The sequence below is a fragment of the Tympanuchus pallidicinctus genome, unplaced genomic scaffold, assembly GCF_026119805.1.
Source record: "Tympanuchus pallidicinctus isolate F22 unplaced genomic scaffold, pur_lepc_1.0 scaffold12, whole genome shotgun sequence".
NCBI classification, from domain to species: domain Eukaryota; kingdom Metazoa; phylum Chordata; class Aves; order Galliformes; family Phasianidae; genus Tympanuchus; species Tympanuchus pallidicinctus.
This window is the reverse complement of record NW_026294637.1, coordinates 14,112,445-14,137,444: the sequence shown is the minus strand read 5'-3', so window position 1 is coordinate 14,137,444 and position 25,000 is coordinate 14,112,445. Positions and strand designations below refer to the sequence as shown.

The 25,000-nt window shown below is 41.4% G+C and overlaps 3 protein-coding genes across 5 annotated transcripts; 2 read left to right on the top strand and 1 right to left on the bottom strand.

Annotated features, from left to right (window-relative positions):
• The first annotated feature begins 560 nt into the window (after positions 1-560).
• TM2D3 (TM2 domain containing 3) lies at positions 561-5,666 on the top strand. 2 transcript variants are annotated; one of them, XM_052671678.1, is made up of 6 exons: positions 561-1,002; positions 1,528-1,623; positions 2,260-2,417; positions 2,975-3,149; positions 3,737-3,812; positions 4,854-5,666. In XM_052671678.1, the coding sequence occupies exons 1-6, from the start codon at positions 624-626 to the stop codon at positions 5,017-5,019; spliced, it is 1,050 nt and encodes a 349-aa protein (XP_052527638.1). In that variant the 5' UTR covers positions 561-623; the 3' UTR covers positions 5,020-5,666. The 2 variants fall into 2 exon arrangements, with proteins under 2 accessions (XP_052527638.1, XP_052527637.1); XM_052671677.1 differs by having other exon boundaries at positions 565-1,002; positions 1,525-1,623.
• A 56-nt stretch (positions 5,667-5,722) lies between these two features.
• ADAL (adenosine deaminase like) lies at positions 5,723-15,396 on the top strand. Of its 2 annotated transcripts, none has more exons than XM_052671676.1 (10): positions 5,723-5,827; positions 7,487-7,617; positions 8,016-8,076; positions 8,816-8,903; positions 9,439-9,520; positions 10,338-10,464; positions 11,445-11,525; positions 12,497-12,635; positions 13,041-13,141; positions 14,444-15,396. In XM_052671676.1, exons 1-10 carry the CDS (start codon positions 5,738-5,740, stop codon positions 14,669-14,671), a joined length of 1,128 nt encoding a protein of 375 aa, XP_052527636.1. In that variant the 5' UTR covers positions 5,723-5,737; the 3' UTR covers positions 14,672-15,396. The 2 variants fall into 2 exon arrangements, with proteins under 2 accessions (XP_052527636.1, XP_052527635.1); XM_052671675.1 differs by lacking the exon at positions 5,723-5,827 and adding an exon at positions 5,935-6,060.
• Positions 15,397-17,375: 1,979 nt separating this feature from the next.
• Positions 17,376-24,538, bottom strand: LARP6 (La ribonucleoprotein 6, translational regulator). Its single transcript, XM_052671674.1, has 3 exons — positions 24,295-24,538; positions 20,469-20,661; positions 17,376-19,393 (listed from the first exon to the last, which is right to left on the bottom strand). The coding sequence occupies exons 1-3, from the start codon at positions 24,483-24,485 to the stop codon at positions 18,314-18,316; spliced, it is 1,464 nt and encodes a 487-aa protein (XP_052527634.1). The 5' UTR covers positions 24,486-24,538; the 3' UTR covers positions 17,376-18,313.
• Between the last annotated feature and the right edge of the window lie 462 nt (positions 24,539-25,000).

Genomic DNA, 25,000 nt, shown 5'->3' with positions numbered 1-25,000 from the left:
GTTTGTTGTTGACTTGGTTCTTTGAAAACAATCAAAAAAAATCCCACTCAATTTGCCTTTCAAAGAAATGGGCATGTGATTTATTGCTGTGGGATACTGTGTGCTGAAACTGGGTGATGTAATCTTCATTTTTTTGTTTCAAGTGTGTTGGAATACAAATTGGTTCTACTTACCTGATCTGATTGTTTATGCTTATAAATGATTTTTAAAGTTAACTCTGCAGGGCATTTAATCAATGTTTTTGATATGTGATTTTTAACCACGAGTATTTTTTCACTGTTATGTGCTCTGTCAACCTTTGTAAACATACAGCCACGAGTTGCAAGTGCTCTTTGACACAGATGTTATTGCAAGCACGCCAGTGCTTCCCCCTGCCTGCCGCCTGTGTTCCATGGCCCTGTGCTTTGTGCCGTGCTAGTTGGCTTGTGACCCAGCTTTCACTGATTGACACCCACAGAAAAAAGAAAAGCGAACTGTAGGAAGGAGGATGGGGAAAGCTTTCTGTTCAGCTTTACGGATTTAATGTCAGATGATTGGGGTAACTTTTTTCTATTTTTAAGCATATATTCTTATCTGTGACAGTTTTGTTTTGTGTGGGCTACATTCACCTTCCATGACCCGTGATGTGTTCGGGCTCCAGCACTGAGGGGCAGGAGTTTAAGATGAGCTTCCCGCCCTTTCCAGTACCGGGCTTTAACACGTGTATCCGTGCTGTAGCCGTGGCAGTTTTTAGAGGACCTGCAGGACACACTCTATCTCTATGCGGGGAGAAGCACGTGAAGGACAGCGGCGCTGAGGGAAGGCGGGAGGGAAGCAGAACCGCTCTGCAGGGTTCGGCCCCGAGCACCGCCTGCGGGCGGGCGCGCTCCGCCCCTCTCCGGGCAGGCGCCGGCCGTGAGGCGGCAGCAGACAAGATGGCGGCGCCGGCGGGGCGAAGCGCGCTGCGGCGGCTCTGCGGCGTCGCGCTCTTCGTGTCGCAGCTCTACGTCCTCTCCGGCCGCGGTGAGCGCGGTGCCCCGGCCGGGCTGGGGAGGGCGGTGGGGACGGGCAGGGCGGGCCTGGCGGAGCCTCAGCGCGGCGGCTGCCGCTCTCGGGGTGGTCGGGCGGGGCCGGGGCTGCTGGTGGGGCTGACCTCAGACTCGCGGCCTGGAGGTGGGCGGCGGAGCGGTGCCCCCTGACGCCCGCCGGGCGGCACCGTTGCCCGGGCGCGGCCCCGTGCCGCAGCTCCGCGTGAGGAGCAGCTGCAGTGCGCGGTGCGAACGCGGTGGGAAATGAGCGGTGAGAAAACAAGGCTGAGCTGGAACATCAGCGTGGGTTGTCTGAAAGGTGTAAATCGCTTCTGCTCGTCTTTGATATTTAATGTTTACATCTTGTTATTTATAAAATGGGAAACCTGACTTATATTTTTATTATTACTGCACTTTCCATGTTTTTTTTTCTGTTAACCAATGTGCTGAAATCAAACTGTTCCTGGTGCACTTTATTCTAAAAATACCACTTTTTTTTTTTTTTCTCCCCTCACAGCAGGATCTTTGATGGCCACGAAGCATTCACAGCCACAGTCCACGTTTGCAAAAAGCCTGACTTCAACAAGCACAGATGCTCCCTACTTCAGGGCAGCAGGTACAGTGTGTTGCTGTTCCCTGTGTTGTAGCCCTGTGGGTTTTCTCCTCCGAGTATTGAGGTTACCAGTAAAGCTCTTCAGTTCTGTCTTAGAAACTTCTGTGTTCTTTTAGAGAAGTTGTGGAGCATCATATCAAGAATTACTCTTCAATAACCATAAGAAATGATTTGCGTTATACAGTTAGAAAACTCGTTCGTATAAAATCTTAAAGTTAAATTGGCATTGTAGTTCATGTGTTTTATGCCTATGATGGATGGTGGAAATTCTGGAGAGACTTCAGAGTTCTGCAAGAAGTTGTTACTGCTCCCAGTGCAATTAAACACAGCTTTTGCACATCCCTGAGGGTACGCAGAGGTGTTTCAGACAGGGAGTAAATTAAGAGGTGATTCTGAACACATGTGAGCAAGTCCATGCTGAGTGTTGTTGTGCTGGGCCGTGCTGTCTAGAGCAGAACTTCTCAAGATCCTTGCAAGTTGCTCTGCTATGTCATATAGATTCTGCACGTTGCAAATTAAGGGAAGTCCTTTATATGGTATCAACACACACGTATGTATTTGAATATGCATGCTTCAGACTAGATTGCTTTTTTAAATTTGAATTTTTTTATAATTTCATTTACATGTTTCATCTTTCAGAAAGTACAGAAATTCCAGCTTACGTGACCAAATGTCCAAGCAATGGACTTTGCAGTAGGTTGCCACCAGACTGCATGATATGTAACACAAATTATTCCTGCATATATGGGAAGCCAGCCACTTTTGATTGCAGAGTCAAACCACATGTTCATTGTGTTGTAAGTAACCTATTATTTTTAAAACTAATTTTGAGCAAGTTAATTAAACTGTGACATCTTGTCATAAAATATCTGTATATTTTTAAAAACTTCTTACATATGCAGTTTGTTAGGTTAACATAGGCAGGTTATCAGTTTTTTGTGATTGATCTGCAGGCAGTTGGTAGAGAGTCAGACCTACTCTTCTCTGCTTGCCTTTCTTGCTTTGGATCTTGTTGTCATACAGCCACTGATTGATTGTGTTTAATTGGCGTGCTGACCAACGAGAACTGAACCAGTTTGAGAATGGGGAGGCTAATGTCTGTCAGAGGTTGAAACCGAATGAGTAAGAACAGTCAATTTGGCAGCAGCCTCATTTGGAGTAGAAGAAGCAGTAGTACTAAAACTGTGTTTTAATACCTTTGTCACTTTTATCATGTTGATTTTTCTACTGGATATGGAGGTAACAAAGAGCAACTGACATTTTGCCCAACATTTCTATCTATGAGATGCAGTTTGATACTGAAAGCTGACCGTTTCTTGATTGCTAATGAAGTGGTAATGCTGTCCTTTTGTAGGATCAGAATAACCACGAGCAGGAGAACTTTACAATTAACATGACGTGCCAGTTTTGCTGGCAGCTTCCAACAACTGACTACGTGTGCACCAATTCTACAAACTGCATGACGGTTTCCTGTCCCCGGCAGCGATACAATGCCACTTGCACAGTGCGGGACCACATCCACTGTCTGGGTAAAGTGCCGTACCAGGGATTTTGGGAAGAATTTTTCTAAATGGCGTTTTCATGTTGAGTCAGCACAGTGATTATGTTGATTACAGTAACAATCTGCACCTTGATCAATCTATTCGATTTTTTTTTTTACAGTTGCGTTTTAATTTTTGTTTATGAAAGTGATAGCTAACTGCAAACATTGTTTTTCAGGACTGTTGTATACCTTTCATGTGAGGGAAAATTGGTCTTTCTTTTTGTTAACTTTTATGACTTAAACTACTTTGCACAACATTAATAGAATCAATTTCAAACGTCTCAGGATAATGGAAAAAGTCACACTGGTGTCACCCCACTAGTTTAATTTTTCCCTGTTTATTTGTTCATTTACCGTTCATGTTTTCTGATGTGAGACAAAGTTTGATTGTCTACAGAGGACTGTAAAATGTAAGATTTTCTCAAAAATTCCTGTTTCAATCACTGCCAACCCTTTTAGTGCCTTGTTAGAGGAATACAGTGAGTGTGGCTTCATATGTCATTTTCTTACTTGTTATGTGATTATTTTTTTTTTGTCAGTTGCAGTAAGGTTCAAACCTTTTCTAACATTCAGGTAACAGAATCTTTCCAAAGATGCTGTATTGCAACTGGACTGGAGGTTATAAGTGGTCTACTGCCCTGGCACTAAGGTACACAAGAGCTATTAGCAGAACTTAAGCTGACATGAATTAGTGCGAACGTATCATGTATAAAATCTTTGTTCCACATTGTTCAGTGCAGTGGGTAGTTTATAATGGTTTAGAATTTAGAACTTGGAGGCATATGATGACTGAAGATTTTGTATTAGCTGTCTTCAGTAGAGCTTGAAAGAAAACCTTTACCCTATTTCTGCATTGGATGTGCTTTCTTTAGAGTAAATACCAATGATTCTGAAGCCTCGAGTGATTCTCTGAGTAGAGGGGACATGCTTTCTGTATGGTAACAGATGAGCTACTGAAATAAAGTAATGAGGTACTGAAGTACAGATGAGAATGCTGAAATAATTCTGTGGACTTCAGATTGTTTTCTCCCCCTTTATAATATGCTTAAAGCAATTAAGGCTGAAAATCATCCAAATAATCTCTTGAATGTAGCTATTTCTGAATTTGATGGGTATCAGTGATCATTGTGTAGATAGTTTACACTTTTTAAGGCTTCTTTTCCAAGTGTTATAGCTGGAAATGCTTTAAAAGGAAAGATTCTTTAATTTTAAAATTATTAAGGTAGAAAGCTGCATAGCAGTTTTGAAATAAACTATTTAGGTAGCTTTTGACACATTAAGCCATTAGAGAACTGCAACAATGATTTGAAAGTACAGGCAGTTCTTTTGGTGTTTTTTGGGTTTTTTTTTTTGACATTTTCCAGTAAGTTTTAGAGGTTCAAAAATGATGAATTATGTAGCAAGAATCCATATTCTCCAAGACAAATACATAAGACTGCGATTAAGGACATAATGTAACACAGTTGCCTTCACAGCAGGAGTCATTCCTGCCACCAGCTGAAGAAGTTGGCTCTTGTATAGGGATGAGTGTGCTGTTTTTATAGACTATTTTCAAGCTTCTACAAAGTTAGAAAAGTAGAGAAGTTTTGTTTTCATTGCTTGCCATGAATGGAAAAACTGTCGAGTCTCCGGTGCTATAAATGTAACTATAACATAACACAGAAGTAATGAATTGTTTTCATTCTCACAGCATCACCCTGGGTGGATTTGGAGCAGATCGTTTCTATCTGGGCCAGTGGAGGGAAGGTCTGGGAAAACTCTTCAGCTTTGGTGGACTTGGAATATGGACACTGATTGATGTGCTGCTAATTGGCGTGGGCTACGTGGGACCTGCAGATGGCTCTCTTTATATTTAATGTAGTTGTAATTTCCAAGAGGAGTAATTGCTTGGAAAGGGCTCCCTATAGAAGCGTGTAGGAGTCTGAGCCCTTAAGATAGAATAAAGAACAGTTGTTCTTTCTGTGTGGATACATTTTAACGTACAGTATCTGTACTTAGTTTGCCTTTAAATAAGGTAAAACAAAAGGGTGGATCACTAAATTGAAGTTAATTTCCCTTCATTTATGGATGTGCTGCTTTTCTGAGAAAGGTTGATTACCAATATATGTCAATAATGTTTTTTTTCCATTGCGCACTTGCGGGAGGTTAATTTATTTGCCTGAGGGCACCGTGCTTGCTGATCTTCATTGCATTCATCTCTAGCTTTTGCTTCTGACTGGTTACTTAGAAATGGGGCTACAATTAGATGGCTCTGAGGCTCAAAGCTAAATGCAAAATAACCGCAGTACCTTTGAGTTCCAGGATGGCTTTGTTTCGGTTGGGTTTGACCTGTGTACGAGTGGAAATATCTCGTTCTGTGCCAGCCAGCCATCCTGCAGGTCGATCTCCGAGCCGGAGGCGTGGCGGTGTGCCCGCAGCCTGGCCGCCCCTCCGGTCAGCCGGAGCTCCGAGGCGCGGTGCTCGGACGGTTGTTTCACTCAATAAACTTGATGTTGGAGCGGTACTTGAGTTTCTCGTTGGTTGCGCTTTCCGTGAACTCTCCGCCCGGCGGGCCCTGCGGGGCGGTGCGCCGTTATGGCCCCGCCCCGCCCTGCGCCACAAAGTGCCGTCATGGCGGCGGAGCGGGAGCGGGAGCGGCGCTTCTACCGGGAGCTGCCCAAAGTGGTGAGCGGCTCCGGGCGGCGGCTGCGTGCGCGGCCTCGAGAGGGGCAGAGCCCTGCCTGCCCGCCGGGAGGTGGGCCGGGGGCTGGCACGGGGCGGCGGGTTTTGTCCCACGGACTTGATGAATGGTCCGGGTGAGGGGATTGAGTTGCACCCTCGGTAAGTTTGCAGATGGCGCCGCGTCGAGAGGACGCGTCGATCTGCTTGAGGGCGGGAGGCCCTGCAAATCCATCTGGGTAAGCTGGATCGCTGTGCTGAGACCGACGGGATGATGTTCAACGTGACCAAGGGCCGGGTCCTGCACTTCAGTCACAGCAACCCTGTGCATTGCTGCAGGCTGGCAGAGTGGCAGGGAAGCTGTGTGGCAGAAAAGGGTCTGGAGGTGTTAGCTGACAGCTGGCTGAGCGTGAGCCAGCGGTGTGCCCAGGTGGCCAAGAGGGCCAATGGGCCAATGGCATCCTGGCTTGTATGGGAGACAGCACAGCCAGCAGCAGCTGGAGGTGATCGTCCCTCTGTATGCAGCTCTGGTGAGGCTGCATCTTGAATATTGTGCTCAGTATATATAGGGCCCTCACTGCATGAAAGACATTGAGAGGGAAGAGCAATGAAGCTGTGAAGGCTCTGGAGCTTTTATTTGCAGCTTTTGTAGTCTGTTCTTCCATTTAAAACAGTTGAGCTTGACCTTTATTTTCTTTATTTTGCCCTGTTTACCCTGAAGCTACCTTCAAGACCTGAGGTCCGTCCCTGATAACAGTGCTTCATGTTCTGAAGGGTGTGTTTTAGTGCATCTGTGCTATCTCTGGGTGCATGCAGCTGCATCTTATCGGTGTTACAGTTCTGGGCTTCCAAAACAGCCAGCAGCACGTACTCACCACACAGTTTGCACAGCAAAACCAAACTGCACACTCTGTGTGTGCTGATGTGCCTCTTCAATAAGATACATCTGTCTAGATTTAAGTTTGATGTCCGTTTGAACTCTGTGTTTTGCTTGGAAGACCATGAAATGTGCACCTGGTTCAATGTCCCGAAGTGGGGAGCAGCTGCAGCTCCTGCTGTTCTGCTGGAGTTGTGCACTGAGTGAAGTGATGAGACCCCTTTTCCTCTGCCTGGAAATGTAGTGCTTTAGCAATCTAAGATGTAATAGGTTATAACATTAAAATCAAATTTTTGAAAAAGTTACTGAAAAATTGAATTTGAAAAATTATTGAAAAAGATTTCAATATTTTTCCAATTAGCAACTTTATGAAATACTTCACTAAATCTGTCTCTGAGAAGAGTGGAATGCCGGGGGGTTCTGTGTAGCAAAGCTTGTGTGCATGTGTTTTGATTGAGTTTGGAGGGCTCTAGGTAATTATTTCGTACCTCAGCAGCCAAGAGATCATAAAACAGAGCAAAGATGGAGTGAGGAACAGAGTTGAGAGGCATGGGTTTGCACCTGTAAGTCAGGTTGCCATGAGAAAAGCAGAAATCGGTCACTAGTGATGGAACACAATTAATCCTGGTGTGCTGTTAATGGGCAGAGATTGTTGGCCAAACAGAGATAATTGTTATTTGTAATCTTGGAGTGAAATAGTAATGCAGGATACGTGAGTGGTAGTACAAAAACAAATGCAGAAGCTGTCCTTCTCACTTAAACATCCACAGTGTATTTCCGCCTCCTAGGAACTTCATGCTCATTTGAATGGCTGTATCAGTTCTTCTACTATGAAGAAACTTATGGTGCAGAAACCATACCTTCAGATCCAGAATGGAATGACTGTGATTGACAAAGGAAAGAAAAGAACCTTAGATGAGTGAGTAAACGTGTGAGATCACCATTTACTATGTACCTTTTAATTAAGTTGCAAGCTTAATTATGTCTTTGTATACTGACTGCAGAAATATACGTAAATTTCAGTTTAATAAAAACTTTCAGGTTTTGTTTTCTAGTTGTACCTATAAAGTCATTTCTTAAATATTTTGAAAGAAAATGCAAATCTCGCGCTGACATTAATAATTTCTGTTGCAAATGTGCTTACTTCTGAAATCAGAAGTGGCCCTTGAGATGGTCTTGGTTGCCCTATAAACAAAATCCCATGTACATTTTAAGCTACAAGGTGATTAATTAACATAGTACAAGTTTTCACAGTATAGATTTTATATGAATGCTCAATTTACTGTTCAGTGTTTATTTTCTGACTTTTTATTTTAGATGTTTTCAGATGTTTCAGATCATCTACCAGATTACAACAAGGACTGAAGATATTTTACTAGTAAGTTGGTTAAAATAGTTCCAAATAAGCAAGTGACGTGCAAGGTCAAGGTTGGTTGGTAGAATTCTGAATAACAATGGTATTGACAAAGGTCCGTTCAAGTTACTAGTGTAAAACACATTGATTTAGAAATAGAGGATTAAAATAATGTTTCCATTTAATATTTTTTAAAGCAACAAGGTTCCAATATGGTGGTCCTTATTACTACTCAGACACTTGGACTGATAGTGTCTTAAAAATATGATGTCTCAGTAGCAAAGCTTCAATTTATTATAGTCTCTTGTTTCTTGTCCCATTTATGTACTCAAGCTACAGAACTGGAATTGTCTTTTGCTTGTCTCAGATTACAAAATTAACAAGAAGAATGGTTGTATGATCACTATAGGGAGAATAAAGTGATGTAGTATCCTCTTTTCCTTATCTAAAAGGATTTTTAGGTGGCCTTTTAAATTATAGAAAGATACAGGAGCTGTGAAAGGGTTTGTAAATGCACCAGGTGAGGAGTTTTCTCATTCAGAAAGGGAAATGCTTGTTTATCATAACCTGCTCTAGTATCTGTATGGGAAATGAAGGCACTTCCATGGGGAGTATTTCCAGGGTCAAAGTGCTGGAAGCATCCATCCCGAAAACTTTTAAGCGTTCCATTAAAAGATAATTGGGTGTCATTTAGTTGTAGAAGAGAGTGTAAGCCATTATAACTATTATTTTAGTGATGTTGAATACGCTGTTTCTTAACTAGATAACTAAGGATGTTGTTAAAGAATTTGCTGATGATGGTGTCAAATATCTGGAATTAAGGAGCACTCCTCGAGAAGAAAATTCCACAGGTATAGTCTGTCCTAGTTGTTAATTCCTAAGTCTGATGTGCTTTAAAGTTTAGTTAAGACTGTGTTAAAAACAAGGCACGTTAAATTCAATTGGATCAATTAAAATATACTTTAAATGTAGAAGTAAAATGTAGTGATGTGAAAATATCATTTTACTGTTTACTGTTAGATTTTTGAGGAAAAAAAAGATGCATTGGTTATAATTCCGTTACCCAAGAATTTAAGTTACTGACTTCAGTAGGACATTTGATTCCTACTCAGTAGCTGATACATTTTATTTTTATTACTCCATTTCTTTTAACGTTATTTAATAGAAAGACATAAGAAAATTGCTTTTGCTACATTCTGATTCATAATGTTATTTTATTTCTCTGAGATGCTTAGAAGGAGGCTAATTAGTACTACGTGAATTAGAAAAAGGTGGAGACAAATCAAAGGTGCAGAATGAGCAATGAGGCGAGAGAGCTGGGTCTGCAGTGTAAAAAAAAATAAATTAATTCACATATGTTGATTCCAAATGTGTATGTGTTTGTAGGTATGACCAAAAGGATGTATGTTGAAACTGTACTTGAGGGTATAAAGCAGTGTAAAGAAGAAGGCTTGGATATAGATGTAAGGTAAATGAGCCCATGGAGTGCCTCTGTTCAAGGTTTTGTCTAGTCTGATGCTCTATCATGGTTTGCAGAGAAGTTTACAAAAGAGTATGGAAAGGAAAATTGTCTAAACCAGATAAAATATATCTGTACATTTTTAAATTAGCATGTCGTTGACTAATAAAATCTTTCTTACAGAAAGTCACCTTTGTAATGGAATAGAAAGATATTTTATATGCAAATTTAATTTTTCATCTTCATTTTTACTGAAACTTTTCTGCTTTAAATCTGTGCATTCTCTGCAATATTTTCAGGAAAGGCAGTGTTTTGAAGGAAATGCATTAGAGATTCTATTTCAGAGCCTACATTCTTTGCAGATGCTTTTGCTGGATTAGCTCTACAAGCAGCCTGCAGTAAAGGAGAGGTAGTTAAAAGGATCAGAAAAGTTTTAAAAGGTGCCAGTTGTTGCTTATGGACTATGAATCTACATGCCTGTATAAAAGATTCTCAATAGCAACCTGTTAGATTTGTTTGTGAAAGTTGAAGATTTCTTATTTTTCACGTGTGCCTCTCCAAGAGGTTGCTCTCCTGGTACTGCAGGCAGCAGAAGAGCACTACATTATATTGTTCCCTGCCCTCCTTCTCACCATGGCTACTGCAGTTCACAAGCTATTGTATTTATCCAGTTGGTGTTCCTCTGTGCTTCAGTACCTTCACTCTCTGAACAGTTTGCTGTGCAAATGCTCATGAAGGAGGTGAAGTGCCGTTCGTGTTGGTGTGAGATTTGTTGGTCTCCTGGTACTCTGGCTTGTTTTACTGAACTTGTACACTTCTCTCCAAGATTATTAATAGCAATAAATAGAAGAGATGGCCCAGCAGTTGCTAAGCAGACTGTTAAACTTGCTGAAGAATTCCTTCTTTCCACTGATGGGGTTGTAGTAGGACTTGACCTCAGTGGTGATCCAAATGTAAGTTTTTGTTTTGCTTTGATCTGTCCTTGAAGATGACCATTTAATGTTGTGTAGCAGAAGGCAGTTCCAAAAATACTTTGTTCTTTTAAGGTTTTGCCTTACGTTTGTTGCTTGTTTGAATTAATTACTCATAGTTTTGATACCATGTTAATCCCTGTTGCTGTAAGGGAAAAAAACACTCTTATCAAAGAATCAGAAGATTATAATGCTGAAAGAAATGCTGCTGCTTTCACTGGAAAGCAGTGTTTATCTGGGAAGTGTCTCTTACTAAATTGTCCTAGTAGTTACAGAATCACAGAATTGTAGGGGTTGGAAGGGACCTCCAGAGATCATCGAGTCCAACCCCCTGCCAAAGCAGGTTGCCTACAGCAGGTCGGCATCCAGGCAGGTCTTGAACATCTCCAGAGAAGGAGACTCCAAACCTCCCTGGGCAGCCTGTTCCAGTGCTCCGTCACCTCACTGTACAGAAGTTCTTGCACACATTGGTGCAGAACTTCCTGTGCTGCAGTTTCCAGCCATTTCCTGGAGCTGATAGGTTAGTTAGGCTAGATGGGATAGTTAGGCTGAGTTGAGGTGAACTAAATACTATAGCAAGTCTGCACGAGTATAAGTTTTGATTAGTTGCACCAAATGGTCTTTCAATATTAAGAAAGCGAGAGTATTTGAAGACAGCTGTTGAGTTGAAATGAAATAGCTCTAGGTGATAGTTATGGAAAGGGTATCAAATCAAGATGTGAGTGGTCAGTGTTGGGCATCAGCTGAACTACTGAGGTATAGCTTATTTGTCAAAATTGCACCTGTATAGCAGAACGTTGCCTGCTGTGCTGTAGTCTAAAGTGGAGTAGTGGCAAAAGGAAAGTTAGTCAGTGTAACTGTAGTGGAGCTAAGTATTTTGATATTGCTAGACTTCTTAATCATATAATTAGAGAATTCCTGTAAAACTAGATGTAGAATGATGATGCTTTTCTATCTTCAAGGCAGGGCATGGTCAAGATTTTTTTGAACCCCTCTCAGAAGCAAAAAAAGCAGGTCTGAAGCTGGCACTGCATCTTTCAGAGGTAAAAGTTTTCATTATTTTAGTCCTCTGTAATTCCCATTTCATAAAAACCTTGATGAAGCTGGCAGTAGCTTCTATGGATTTTGAGAGATTTCTCATGAGAAAGCAGTAATGTTTTGGAGCATTGTGACCAAAGAAAACAAAGGTAAATTTTCATCAATCAGTTCTGAGTAAGAACTGTGGAATTGTTTCTTACCATGTTATACCTAGCAAAGGGGGCAGGAGGGGAGAAGGCATGGATTTGAAAATTGGAAATGTTCCAGGAGATCCACTGTTGTTTTTCTGGTATAGTGTCAGAAGTCATGTATAGTAAAAGTTGCACATTCTAAGTTGCATGAGTGAAATTTCAATTTTGTTTTGATTCTGCTGATTCCAGTAGAACGAGTAGAGCCTCCTCTTACGGTCTGTTGAAGTGGTGGTTGATGTCTGCTCTGATCAGTCTGACGAATGCTGAAAATACTTCTATTTCTTTAGAAAGTTAAGTGTGATAGATGTTGTCATAAAACTGTTCGTACTTTTCTATTTTATTAAGGAGGTTTTTGCAACATATTCCCACATACTTATCTGAAAACATATTACTGTGTGATCTGTTTTTTGCTTTGTTTAGGGGCTCTCACAGTGTTTTTAACAACTGTGTATAACAGATGTTGAAGGACACCTTGACAGGGTACTTTTGAGACTGAAGAATGCAAAGCTGATTTGATGCCTCTGACTGAAAGCACTTAAGAATTTCAAATAGTGATTATCTTTTACATATCCTTTTAAGATTATGGCTTCTTTGTTTAATAATTCAAATTTGACAATCACTGTCATACCTTATTGCTTTCTTCAGAGGTTAGCAGTGCAGATATTTAGCCTTGTATACGCTGTTTCAATTAGATACGCTATGAAAATAGAAGTTGAGCTCAGTTGTGATCATTTATTACGTTATTTTATGCTGCTTTAATGGAATGTAAAATACTTCTTCCCTAGATTCCAAATCAAGAGGAGGAGACGAAAATTCTCCTGGGCCTGCCTCCTGACAGGATTGGGCATGGAACGTTTCTCAACTCTGCAACAACTGGCTCAGAAGAATTAGTGCCACTTGTTAGACAGAATCATATACCTATTGGTAAGGAAACAGGAAGTCACTTGGTAATCTCTGAACTTACGAATGTCGTGCATACTGCTGATTCAGTAACTCTGATTTGTCTTTGGTGGCTGCCACAAATATGTAAAAAATACAACAATTGATGTCCCTGATGAAAACAAAATTAAATCATAACCCTTGGTTACTGTGAAAGGCTGTGTGGTGTTTGTGTGTGCTTTGCAAGGTCCTGATGTTTTACACACAGCAAGTAGTTAAGAAAAAAATGGCTACTGTGGGCTCATCAGAAGATCTTATGAAATATTTGAAGCATTGAAAATTAAGAAAACAATTGATTTCAATTTTCGTTTAGAAGGAAGCGAGCCCATTAATGTGTGGAAAGCATTTTTTAGTATTATATATTTGATTATTCTGTTTTTTTTTCCTTAGAACTTTGCATGACATCAAACATCAAAACTCAGACAGTGCCCTCCTGTGATAAACACCATTTTGGATACTGGTACAACATTGGCCATCCTGCTGTGCTTTGTGTAAGTTTTTTAACCAGGTTCTTAGGGCAAAACTAGAGTCATATTGGAGTATGTCTCCTTTCATGAATTAGAGCTGAGGTGCTAACTCATTGTATGTCATTACAGCCTATCATCTGCTTACAGCAAATCATAATATTCCATCAGATAAATGTTTGTAGTAGAAATTGAAATACTTAACATTAATCTTTTTATTGAAAGCAGGACATTTCCCTATGTAGATTAAATATAATCAGCAAAGTATGTAATGACATTCTTAAATATTTTTATATGGACGGATTTCACTTAAGCAAGGGTGGAATCACTGTTTTTAAGCTTGTGCTTATATCCTAATTTATTGTGTTGAATAAGGCTTCTCAGATTCTCTTGAATTCTCTCTCCACCTTATGACGGTGCCAAGTACATGGCAGGATTTTACACTCTATCATCCTGCTGGTTTACCCCTTAGACTTTGTAGCTTTGTGCAAGCATGTGTGTATTTCTAAGCATTATGCTTACCATTCAAACAAGCATCAGTCCATTGTTTTATTATATATCACTGAGTTTCAAAAATAGATCACAATCAGATTATTTCTGGGATTTTGAATTGTGATAAGTCTAGATAACCAGTGGTGTCATGTCAGATAGCAGTTTGCTCATGCGTGCCAATAAAAAAAGCAGCAGAAAAAGAGGTACTATGGTGTCTTAAATTTAACGAGATAGAGTTAGCAGTCTTCTTTGAGGGGGCACAAGGGCTCTAAGTTAGAAATAGGAAATCTCATTAACACTTCAATAATCCTAACTTGTTTCTTTTAGATAGACGATCTTTAGACTGCTTTCAATCTTGTTTTTAAGATGCTGCCTTCAGTACCTCAGTCTGTAGAAATTATTTGAGCTGACTCTGTCAAAATGCAGAGGATGAAACAGTTTCTTCCCTGAAAATTTAGGAATACAGAATTTAATGTAGTTCACAAATCTGAGAAAGAGAGGAGTGTGGAGATGATGCGTGCAAACTATGTAAATACATGTATATTTGATGTGCTTAACAGGCCATCTTTCCAGCTATGTTTATAGGAAATAGTATTTTCTAGGTAATTGATGTTATTTGTTATGATTTATGTTTGAGAAGTTTTCTTGTGTGTTTGAGTAATTTATTAACTGTAAGTGAAAATAGGGCAAAGTAAGGATGAAATGATACTTAATAGATGGAAGAACTGGAGTAATATGTGAAACACATCGAAGTAAAACTGTTTTGTAATGTGTAGTCAAAACCCTTCAATTAATTTAACTAATTTAAACTTTATTTTTCTTTTGATTTAACTCTAGACTGATGATAAAGGCGTATTTGCAACAGATCTGTCTCAAGAATATGAACTGGTTGCAAAAACATTTAATCTGACTCGATCGCAGATGTGGGATCTTTCCTATGAATCAATCAACTATATCTTTGCTTCAAATGTAGTAAAATCAAAGCTAAGGGAACAGTGGTGTAAACTGAAGCCGACTCTGTTTAATCAAACGACTGCTCTAAACAGCTTAGGTACATTAGCTTAATTAGTTGTGTTTTTTTATCGTTCTTTTTTTTAAGACAAAATCCCTGGCTTTAGCCTTTTCCAGATATTAGGCTTATAAATCTGGTCCACAAACCAAGCCATTGTAAAAAGAAGACAGACGTGCATCCTTTGGTAGCAAGGACAAAAGTGAATGTGCTTTCATGGTTGGGAAGGGCCTTAAATCAGTGATTAAAGTTTCAAATATATCATCATGCAGTGTCTCTACTTGATAGGACATTAAAAATAGGACATTAAAAACTTGAATGGAATACATTGTCTTATTAGAAACCCTGGAGACTGAGAATAAAGGTACAATTGTTAGGGTTCAAAGGCTGCCTGTTGGCAGCATTATGCCAAGCCGTGTGGATATGGGTTGTGGATTTTTGTTTCTTTGTATTGTTTTCAAACAGAAGTTTTAAGCAATTGATCGAATGTGAAAACAACCTCAGGGAGAAGGAGATATTTGTCTCAAGGGACTTGAATGCTGCATCTGCTTTTGTTGGCGTACCTGTATGACTGAATCCTGCTGTGGGTTCTCCAGTGTACTGGCAGTGCCTATAGGTACACTCAGTACTGATAGTATTTAGACAAAGGTTGGAATCTTGAAAGCCTTAGCAAATGGTGGAATACTTGGAGGAAATGGTCTAATTCTTGAAATGCTCTTTCTAATTTCTATCTGTATATTGTACAAAGCAATAAAAATGCTTTGAGTGTTAATGTTTTAAAGCAATTCCATTCTATGTGTGTGTGTGTGTGCATTTGAGATTTGTAGGACAGGAATGTGTTGCAGTGCAGCCTGTCTTCCCAGCAGCACTGTGTCTGTTGTGACAGCAGAGGGTGCTGGTTCATTCAGGCTGTGAACGAACATCTGCATACGTATTGGGATACTGAGACATCAAAATATGTGTGAGGAACTATGTGCAGCTATGTTATATTCTATACTGCACATCCCTGGGGAGCGTTGGAAGTATCCCAAGGGAAGGTATTTTCTACCCAAAGGATTTTTGTATTGATTAATTACATGAGGAAACACTCTGGGCTCTGCAAGAAATCCTGAGTACAGATACAACACAAGCTATACATGACTTCTGTTTTGGTCTTGTTTTGTACAAATTTGGTGTAAATGATAAAATGTTCACCAGGTACAACACTGACAGGAGATACAGGAGTATCTTACTGCGAAGTTGCAATTAGAAATGCTGCACACACACACAAACACAAAAACATGAAAAGGAATCCCACCAAGAGAGAGTTGGGTAAGGGGAGGACATCGGAGTTGTTCAACAGTCTGTGGTTGCGTGAGGTTTCCACACATTGTTTTCCAAGCGCAAAAATATTCCTTTTAGATATGGGAAAAATTAAGTGACGTAGAACGGTGGCTTTGTATTTTGTTATCTGGACTCAGTAAGATCTCACCAGAATTCTCAAAACCGCGTGCTTGTTTATTCAGAGGCAGTATCTTAAGTTACTGAAGTTACTGTTCAAATAGATTTGCTGGTTACGTTATCTTGTGGTGCCTGCTGTTTGTCTGACTTGGTTCTTTCTAAGGAAATAGCTCCTTGGGTACAAGTGTTTGGGGGTTGCTTCCTTGTTTAAAAAGAGGAAATAAAAAGAAAGAAAACCTGTTCAAAGACAGGTTATCCAGCTCTGGCATGTTACAGTTAGCTATATCTTAATCCCGGGATAAATGGACCTATGCTTATGTGAGATAACACTATTGTAAGTTTTCTAATATTTTTGAGGTTACGTCCTCCTAACAACTCCTCCTAATGGTATTTGGTTTATTTGCAAAGGAGAGCTGCCAACTAGAAGTTCACTTTACAGCTGTCATCCTTGTTCATTGTATCTGTCGAGTGTAGAACTTCAAACACGAAATAGGATTTGTAATTAGTGTCTGGGATTCTAGTTTCAAACTGTTAAGTGTTACACAGAATTTCTGAGTTTTAATGTTCAGATGTTAAGTGTGCTCACTCAGAGAGACCTGTGAACATCACTGTGTCCAGCTTTTTTTTTCTCAAGCAAACACACGGTGCCCCTGAGAATTTTAACTTTATATTATGTACACTTCCCAGTATTTCCACTTAATTGATTTCTGAGTGTCTCCAAAACATTGCTTTGGATCAGTTGTAGTTCTGATAAAAACAGGGTGGCACGTGATGACACATGGGTGCTGCATAGGTTCGTAGTAAAAGGTTATCAATGAAGCAGGGCTGTTCTGGATACACAGTGAGATGATGCAGTTGTACTTAGTCTAGAATTAGAGAATCACTCATCTGAAGACTGTGTACTCACCTGTCTCTTAGATGCTTGCAGATATGCTGTTGATTTAATAAACAGAAGGAAAACAGAAACAACAACAAAACATTTAATTATATATATATATTATCTGTTTATAACAAATAATGTGTATTTTACAATGCTTCTGCCAGTAAGCAAAGTCAGGAGTCAACTTGGAGGATTCCATTTATGTGAAGTCAAAGGAAAATATTAGGGAAATACATTTGAGTGGCTGAACAGTGATACACAGAGCTAATGGATTTCTGTAAATCAGTCTCTGGCAGTGTGTTACTGCAATTATTTACAGTGTGAAGTGTTACCACTGAAATGATAGTAGGGGGAGAGGGCACTTTACTGAATGCACTGTAAATTCTGAGTAAATATTCCTAGAATTTCTTACTTTTGAAGTGAAAGAAATAGATTTAGACTGAGTTAATATTTAGTTTATTTCCATCTGATTACATGAGATAAAACTTATAAAACAGTCTTCAATGCTCAGTCTTCACATCACAAGAAAACAAGCACTTTGGTCCTATTAAACAAGTGACTTGGGAGACGTGCAGAGAGCAACTGCTGACTGTAGCACATTTCTCAGAGTTAGAGACAAACCCAGAAAGTCTTCAAAACTTATGTTTGCTAGGATTTAGGAGGAATTCATACCAAGCTTATTGTAATACAACTGCTAAACAGTAAACATTGACACTGCTTTTCAGGTTTGCAAATAACGTAGTTGTGTTAATGATCTTACTTGCCTGCTTCAGTATTCAGGCATTTCAAATGAACGCAGAACCAATGCAGAGAAGAGTACTGCAGAAGGCAAGTGCGTAAATGGTTAAAGTACTGGAGCATCTCTCACATGAGAGGATGAAAGAGATGAAGCTGTTTAGACTGGAAAAGGCTCAAGCAGATCTCATCAATGCATTTAAGCATCCAAGGGGAAGGAATGAAGATGTAGCCAGGCTCTCCCCAGTATTATCTAGTAAAAAGAAAAGGGGCACAAACTGAACGCAGGAAATTCTTTATGAACATAAGGAAACAATTTCTATTTCATTGTCTGGGTGTTTGAACACTGGAATGGGTTACCCAGAGAGCTTGCAGATGCTCAGAACCCAACCACGGTGCTCAGTGACCTGGTGCAGCTGACCCTGTTTGAACAGAAGAGGTGCGCTGGACCATCTCCAGCAGTGCCTTCCAATCTTAACTATTCTGTGATTCGACGAAGTGAAAATACAAACATACAAATGGTAAAGTCGCCATATGAATATAAAATGTTTAAAAATTAAATACTGACTCAACTCAGTCACTTAAGTGACAGTCTTTCACCAGGCTTGAACAAAAGAACTTGACTGACTTGTGAAGTTATTTTTTAAAGCTGGAGATATTCATTCTTCATAGCTTTCCTTCTTTCACAGCCGCTGTGGAATCCTTTAGTGCCATCAGGACCTCTAGGCAGCCGCAGCACCCCTACAGGTAGACCATCTGCATTTTGTATTTTCCGAACTAACATGGGGCTGCTGACCGGACTCTTCTCTTGTGTTATAGTTTGAGCTTTTCTTCTCTGTACCCAGGGACTACCAGAAGGTGTAATACTGCTATCTGAAGAATAATCTGTACATTTTCTTGGAATTTCAGGACTAGTACTTGGGTTAAGTTTGCCATCTTCAGCCAGTGGAGACTTTTTGGTCACTTTTCTTAGAGAGGACGGACTGTTCCAAGGACTTGACCTGGGTGATACGTTAGGGCTCAGATGGTTGTTTGGGTGAATGATGGGACTCAACTTATTTGTAGTACTTGTTGCAGTACTTCTGCGTCCTGACAGAGGTGATGTAGGATTACTCTCTGGCTCAGAAGAGCTATTTGCTGATGATTCATCACCAGTAAACTGAAGTTCCTCGACTCTCTTATTAAGGGATCTAACCTTTTTAAGACTCTTGCTATCTTCATCACGGTTCTTGTCTTTAGGAACCTTTTTCTTTGGAGGTTTCATGCCAATTAGGACAACTTTCATGCCCATCTCTTTCTTTTCAGCACACATGAATTCATGAGCCTGTACAGCAGCATCTACTTCTTCAAACTCTATAATTGCACATTCTTGTGTTCCCATTTGTGTATACCGACTGCTGAACCTCCTGATATCAGGTGGCAGATCCCTACCAGGCTTGAGAATACGAACTGATGAAATTACACCAAAAGTTACAAAAGCTTTGAGGAGATACTCCATTACTTTTTCTTGTATACATCCATTTTCTTGTTTATTAAGACCCTGCAGTTCAGAAATCATGTGGATATCATACACGAGTAACATCCTGGTAGGGAGGTTTTCACTTGGAAACACTGGAACTGGTGTATTTCTTCTAACCTTTCTGTTATCATCGTTGAGCTCAAGCATGTCTGAGTACTTCAGTGCATGGGCTGTGGTTCTCCAGTCACGGGTAAGGTGTTTCACCTTGAAGACAGACACAGTTTAGGCAGCACATCTGATCAAACCCACACAAACAACTCAGTGAATATCCAAGGCAGATTCAGGCTCTAGTCTACAGCCAAACCTAGATTTAAGTTACACACAGCAGACTTGAGCAAAAAAAAAAAAGTAGATTTCCCACTGCAATGGGCATGAGCAAGCTTCTAGAAAGCTTCCTATTAAAATAGGTTAAATAGGAACTGATACTAAACCTGATTGGAAAACATTACTTCATAATAATTTAAAGCCTGCTGAAGTGGTTCCACATCCAGGTCTAAACAGGGCCAAAATGCATGTTGTTTGGTGGCTTGATCTGCATACTACTTTCACGGAACTCACTTTTCATCCCTCAAAAATCTTTGTTAAAAAGGGGGGGGAAATTCTCACAGAAGTTCTGCCTTTCCAAAGAGAAGTTTTTGAGAGTTTAACTGTTACCACTGAAATCTGCTTGAAGTGGTCTGAGGAAGCTCAGATTGCCTTAACTTCTGTAAGGAATAGCTTTGCAAAGATTTACAATCCTGACAAAGTATTTAAAATGTAATTTAAAAACTGTTACATGGGCATACAAGGGAGTTGCTTATGTGAAACAAAAACAACAAAACAACCAAAGAATTATGAATAAAAACCACCTCAACTTAAGGTTACTTTAATTGCTTAATAACCTCTAATACTTCTGTTTGTTTTGGGGATCTCCATGCTTTTGCCGAGGCCTTTCTCAGAGACGACAAAGTAACTTTACCAGGATAACTGAGTTACTCGTGTGTAGCTGATCTGGAAATGAATCTTATCCATTGTTCCACTCACGATGCCCTACTCCCCCCAGAAAGAGAATTCAACAGTGTAGTCCTGTAAATGCCTTTGATTTCCCAGGCAACCATGAAAGAGTTATAAGTTGATGTCATAGATGAGAACAAACCTCGCCATCGCATCAAAACTGAGTCAAGGCCTCAGAGAGGCAGGTAAAGAGGGAGACTGTAGAACTGCCTATAGAAGTTCTTTTCATCCCTGCTATATATTTTTTTAAAGCAAATTACTTTTAACTTTTAAAAAGTTAACTTACTTTCTTAAAAGAAGTGAGGAGTTTAACACTGACGTAGCCCATCTTATTTCTTCTCACATGCTTCAGAAGGAAGGCATCTTTCTCAAGGTTCTCATCTGAGAAATAATATTCAATTTGTGCTATCAACTTCTGGATCAGGTCATTTTCTGGTGGTTTCCAGTTCTGGTCTGAGTCATCATCATTTTCCCCACCACTGCAAAACAGTCAGATAATTTGATTAACAGGATTCCATCTCCTATTAATAGAGTAAAAGAATGAAACAAAAAACAAAACAAAACAAAACAACAACAACAACAAAAATAAAATAAAATTAAAAAAAAAATAAACAACGAAGTGAAAATGAATACCCATAGTGTCTATTCCAGCTTCTTTTATACGTAGGAACTAAATAGGTAGAGCCCTGTCCATCTGAGGCTGGCTCAGATGATGCTTTCCAGTTAGCGTAACGAATCAAATTCCTGAGCTCATGCCAAAAGCTGATCTCAGTGTGGAACAATGACACATGTTTACTAGTGTCTTGAAAACACTGCCAGCTCAAATCTTACACCAAAACAAGAAATACAAGTGCACAGGAGTTTAGTCTTCATTGTGGCAGCACTTGGTTTTTCAGCATGAAGGTGTCAACATTTCTGTGCTTCGTGAGTATAACAGGGAATTCATATTCTAAACTGATGGAACCATATTTTTCTCAAGCATTTTCACTTTATGAATGCACTTCAGCAGCCAGTATCCAGAGAGAAATGCAGACTGCCAGGACTGCTGAACTTTTTACAGGTCAGCTGTACAGTGACGGCTAACTTCACTGGCAGTTTACTGAGGGATTGGAGCTCTCTGTAGGTGTCAGATTAAGGACTGTGCTGTGGTAGCAGCTCACGTGGTATCCCTCAGGAACAGCTGTATGCTGTAGACATACAGGCAGGCTGCTTAAGAGATCACACAAATTTCCTGTCTCCCCCTTCCATGCTGCTATCTACATATCTGCAAAGTAGAGCACTGCCGAGGATTTTGTCCTGAAAAAAGATGTTGGAGCCATGGAACTGAGACCAGCTTGTTGCCACATCCCATTACAGCCACGTGTTTGTTGCTGGAATACAAACAACCTTTTAAGCTGTTGTCCAGCACTGATGCAAGCAGCTCACCCACATGCTGCAGCCACAGATGTTGTTATAAGAATTATAGTGGCGGTCTTAGAGCTATTTGTTTTTTTTTCCAAAGCTATTAGCTGTCTAGTTTTGCTGCGGGGCTGTTACAAAAGTTCCTACCAAAAAAATAAAAATAAAATAAAATAAAATAAAATAAAATAAAATAATCCACTACGTTCTCCAGTCCTTAAAAATCACATAATTGCTATTGTTCATACTGTCTCCCATATACCTCAGTGATAAAAAAGAGGAGCCATTTTCTCAAAATTTTCTTAAAGTGATTTTTGCAGAGCTTGTGAGATCACTGAACAAGAGGGAGCAGGCTTCACACGAGGGTGCCCCAGAGGGCAACTCTGTAGGCAGGCGGAGGCTACTGACTCACCTCACCGTGCAGCCTTTACTTGTGGGCACAAACTGGAGAGCTTGGTCCTACTGCAGGCTGATGTGCTGTGTGCTGCTGGGCTGCCCACGCCTTTGGGTTGGCAGCAGAGCCCACACTGCTCTGGTCAGCGGGTTCTGCACAGGGAACACACTGCGCTCCCAGATGTGACCGGTTACTGCAGGCTTTTGGAAGCTAGCTATTTATTTATGGCTCTTCCCCTGCGCAACAGCTACGCACAGGCAGTCTGTCACACAATCCTAGAAATCTCCGTGAGAAGAGTGAGAGCAAAAGAACCCGAATTTCAGTCATCAGAAGGTGTTGGAAGTGGAGGATTGCAGATGAAGCTGTTATTAAGAAAGTAAAAAAACTTCGGTGGCCTACAGTTGTTGCTGATTTGAGAAGGAAGGAAAACAAGATAAAGTGATTGTTTTTCATTCTCTCAGCCCACAACCTCTCGTTTTCCATTCACTACCTGTTGTGAGTAGTATGTGCAGAAGAAATCGTGTATGTCAGCACTTTAACATATCCACACTTTGCTAAGTAGAGCTTACCTTGAATTCAGGATGGAGCTTACAACTTTTACAGATTTTACTAGTACAGAAATTTGCAGGTATTTTGAAGCTTCAGATGGAAAGAAAATGCAGCATCATGCTTGGAAAAAAAAAAATGGACTGCATCAGTTCTGTTCTTACTGAAGTGTTAACACATGGAGTCAGGGTGATACATCTCATTTCACCTATGTAAAACATGAAATATCGCTCACACTTTGAGCTGCAAGCCATTTCTGTATCTGGCAGACAGCTCAGCTTTCACAAAATCTTTAGAGCTCTTACAGTAGCTGTCACTAAGTATTGTATTGGGAGTTCCCCTTCCTGCAAATGCAGAAATTTGTAATTAGCTGCACGTTAACTCCTAGTAATGACCAAGTGGTACCACCTCTCGAGGGTATGACTCTGAAGGTTAATTAGGTTATGAATCAATGTCAGTCAACACTGTGAAAAAAAAGTAGATACATATCTGCGTAAATTTGGGATCTAAAATATCAAAACTCACAAACAATATATTAATGTAAATGGAATCATTTTGACATGCTTTTCCTGAATCTATGGAAGAAAGATGATATTGCACTATGTGGCAACATAATAAACACCATGAAACCGAAGTTCCAACAGCATGCTCGCTCAAGGCAGTGGAAACGTGTTAACAACCAACTGGTAACAGTAGGTATGATGTAAGCTAGCAGGACCGATAGCTGCAGCAATCATTAAATCTCAATTTCGATTGCAGAACTGATGTCATCATAAAAATCTTTCACCTTTGAAGGTCAGATTCCTGTGTCTGGCTGTATTCAAAAGACATTTAATTTGGGCAAGAATTATATTTGGTTATGCATGTGTTTTGTACATTACAGAGGAGCAACTTCTATTTATAAAGTCTGTATATTTTTCTGAAGTACCTGGCAGCTAAGAGACCAGGGAACAAACACCAGATGATTCATGGGGCTCCCCTAGAACTGTGGTGTCTTGACCATGAAGAGCAGTTTTCATTTGCTACATGCTCTATACGCCAGCTCAGCTCACAGTGCTCTGCGCCACTTCCAGCAGGACTCACACCACCTAGTAAGTGCAGAGCAGAGTGTGCATTCCAAAACCAGTAACTGAGAAAGCTTTGAAAAGTGGAACCAGTCCTCCTTCAGGAGCAGCCTTACTTCTCCTCATTTTGTCAACTTATGCATCATTAAAAATAACAAAAATCCTTCTATTAATGAGTTTGCACAAATTGGCCTCAGTGTTGTACCCAAGAGCATCTATACACGCACTGCTTTTCTGAGGGCAAGCTCTGAATTTCCTACCGTTCAAACTCAAGGCGTGTGTTCTGAAGCCCTTGCTAAGGAAGGATGCTCACACGGTGCGCTGCCACAGGTCGTGCTGTGCTGATTTTCGCACTTCAGCACAGAGAGCACTATTGGCGTTATCAAACAGTAAGACATAGAGTAGGTTATAAGGCGGTCGTTATTTCACCTCTGTGCAACTCGGGTCCAAAGCCCCAGAAATATCTGCTGGGGCATATCATATCTACTCTACTGCAGAACATCCGTACGATGCTCTGCCAAGCACAGTGAGAACAACAACCATCACAACCCCCAAACCGAGCCACTCTGGCCCTTTCGGTTCGGGGCAGCGAAACGACCGACCGCTGCGAAGCGTCACATCCAGTCCCGCTCCGCTCCGGGCCGCGCCCCGCACCGCCGCCGTTGCGTCAGCCGCGGCCCCGCAGGGACAGGCGGCCCGGCTCGGCTCACCTGGAGCGCCCGCACCGCCCCGAGTCCTCCTCGCTGCAGCTGCCGCCTCCCCGCGCCGCCGGGCACTGCGCGCCTTCCTCCTCCTCGTCCTCCTCCTCCGCGGCCACGCAGATCTGCACCGGGCCGCCGCTCGCCGCGAGCTCCGTGCCGGCGGCCCCGTGCTCCTCCTCCCCGGGCTGCCGCTGCGCCATGGCGCTCCGCCCGTCCCGCGTTGGCGCTCCCCTCGGGCACGGTCCGGCCCGCGACGCTCCCTCCCCGCCGCGCTGCCCCCGGCTCCGGGTACAGCCGCCGCCCGTCCGCCGCTCCTCCTTCTGCTGGCGGCGGGCGGATCGGCGCCGCCCGGCGGGGCGCGACCCGGGACGTGCGGCCCGGCGCTGAGCCGCGGCGGGGCTTCGGCGGGGTGAGCGCGGCCGCAGGGATCGAAGCGGGCAGTGACGAGGCTAAGGCGCGTGTGGCCGAGCGGCGTTAGGTTTTGCAAAGCGGTTCCGCGTGGAATTCAAATGGAGTAAAGGCATCCCCGACAAGACGCGATGGAGATATCGAGCCGCCTTAACTCCGTTAGCTCGGTGCGCAACGCTGCATTTCGGAGGGCTGGTTCTGCTATTAAAGTGACAGCTGCGTTTTCACGGTCGGACTCAAACCGCAAATCTCCCTGTCAGCATTTGGCTTTCACTGCCGTCACGGCGCCCAGCCCCTCCGTGAGGCA

What these genes read in the sequence shown, in the direction of transcription:
- ADAL (XM_052671675.1), top strand. Translation starts at nt 5,950, where the DNA reads ATGGTCCGGGTGAGGGGATTGAGTTGCACCCTCGGTAAGTTTGCAGAT. An exon ending in GGCTTGGATATAGATGTAAG is followed by an intron (nt 9,521 to 10,337) that starts GTAAATGAGCCC and finishes CTTCTCTCCAAG; the next exon opens with ATTATTAATAGCAATAAATA. An exon ending in TGGCACTGCATCTTTCAGAG is followed by an intron (nt 11,526 to 12,496) that starts GTAAAAGTTTTC and finishes CTTCTTCCCTAG; the next exon opens with ATTCCAAATCAAGAGGAGGA.
- LARP6 (XM_052671674.1), bottom strand. Translation starts at nt 24,485, where the DNA reads ATGGCGCAGCGGCAGCCCGGGGAGGAGGAGCACGGGGCCGCCGGCACG. An exon ending in GGGCGGTGCGGGCGCTCCAG is followed by an intron (nt 20,662 to 24,294) that starts GTGAGCCGAGCC and finishes ACTGTTTTGCAG; the next exon opens with TGGTGGGGAAAATGATGATG. An exon ending in TCCTCACTTCTTTTAAGAAA is followed by an intron (nt 19,394 to 20,468) that starts GTAAGTTAACTT and finishes TCTGTCTTCAAG; the next exon opens with GTGAAACACCTTACCCGTGA.
- TM2D3 (XM_052671677.1), top strand. Translation starts at nt 624, where the DNA reads ATGTGTTCGGGCTCCAGCACTGAGGGGCAGGAGTTTAAGATGAGCTTC. An exon ending in CTACGTCCTCTCCGGCCGCG is followed by an intron (nt 1,003 to 1,524) that starts GTGAGCGCGGTG and finishes CTCCCCTCACAG; the next exon opens with CAGGATCTTTGATGGCCACG. An exon ending in AACCACATGTTCATTGTGTT is followed by an intron (nt 2,418 to 2,974) that starts GTAAGTAACCTA and finishes GTCCTTTTGTAG; the next exon opens with GATCAGAATAACCACGAGCA.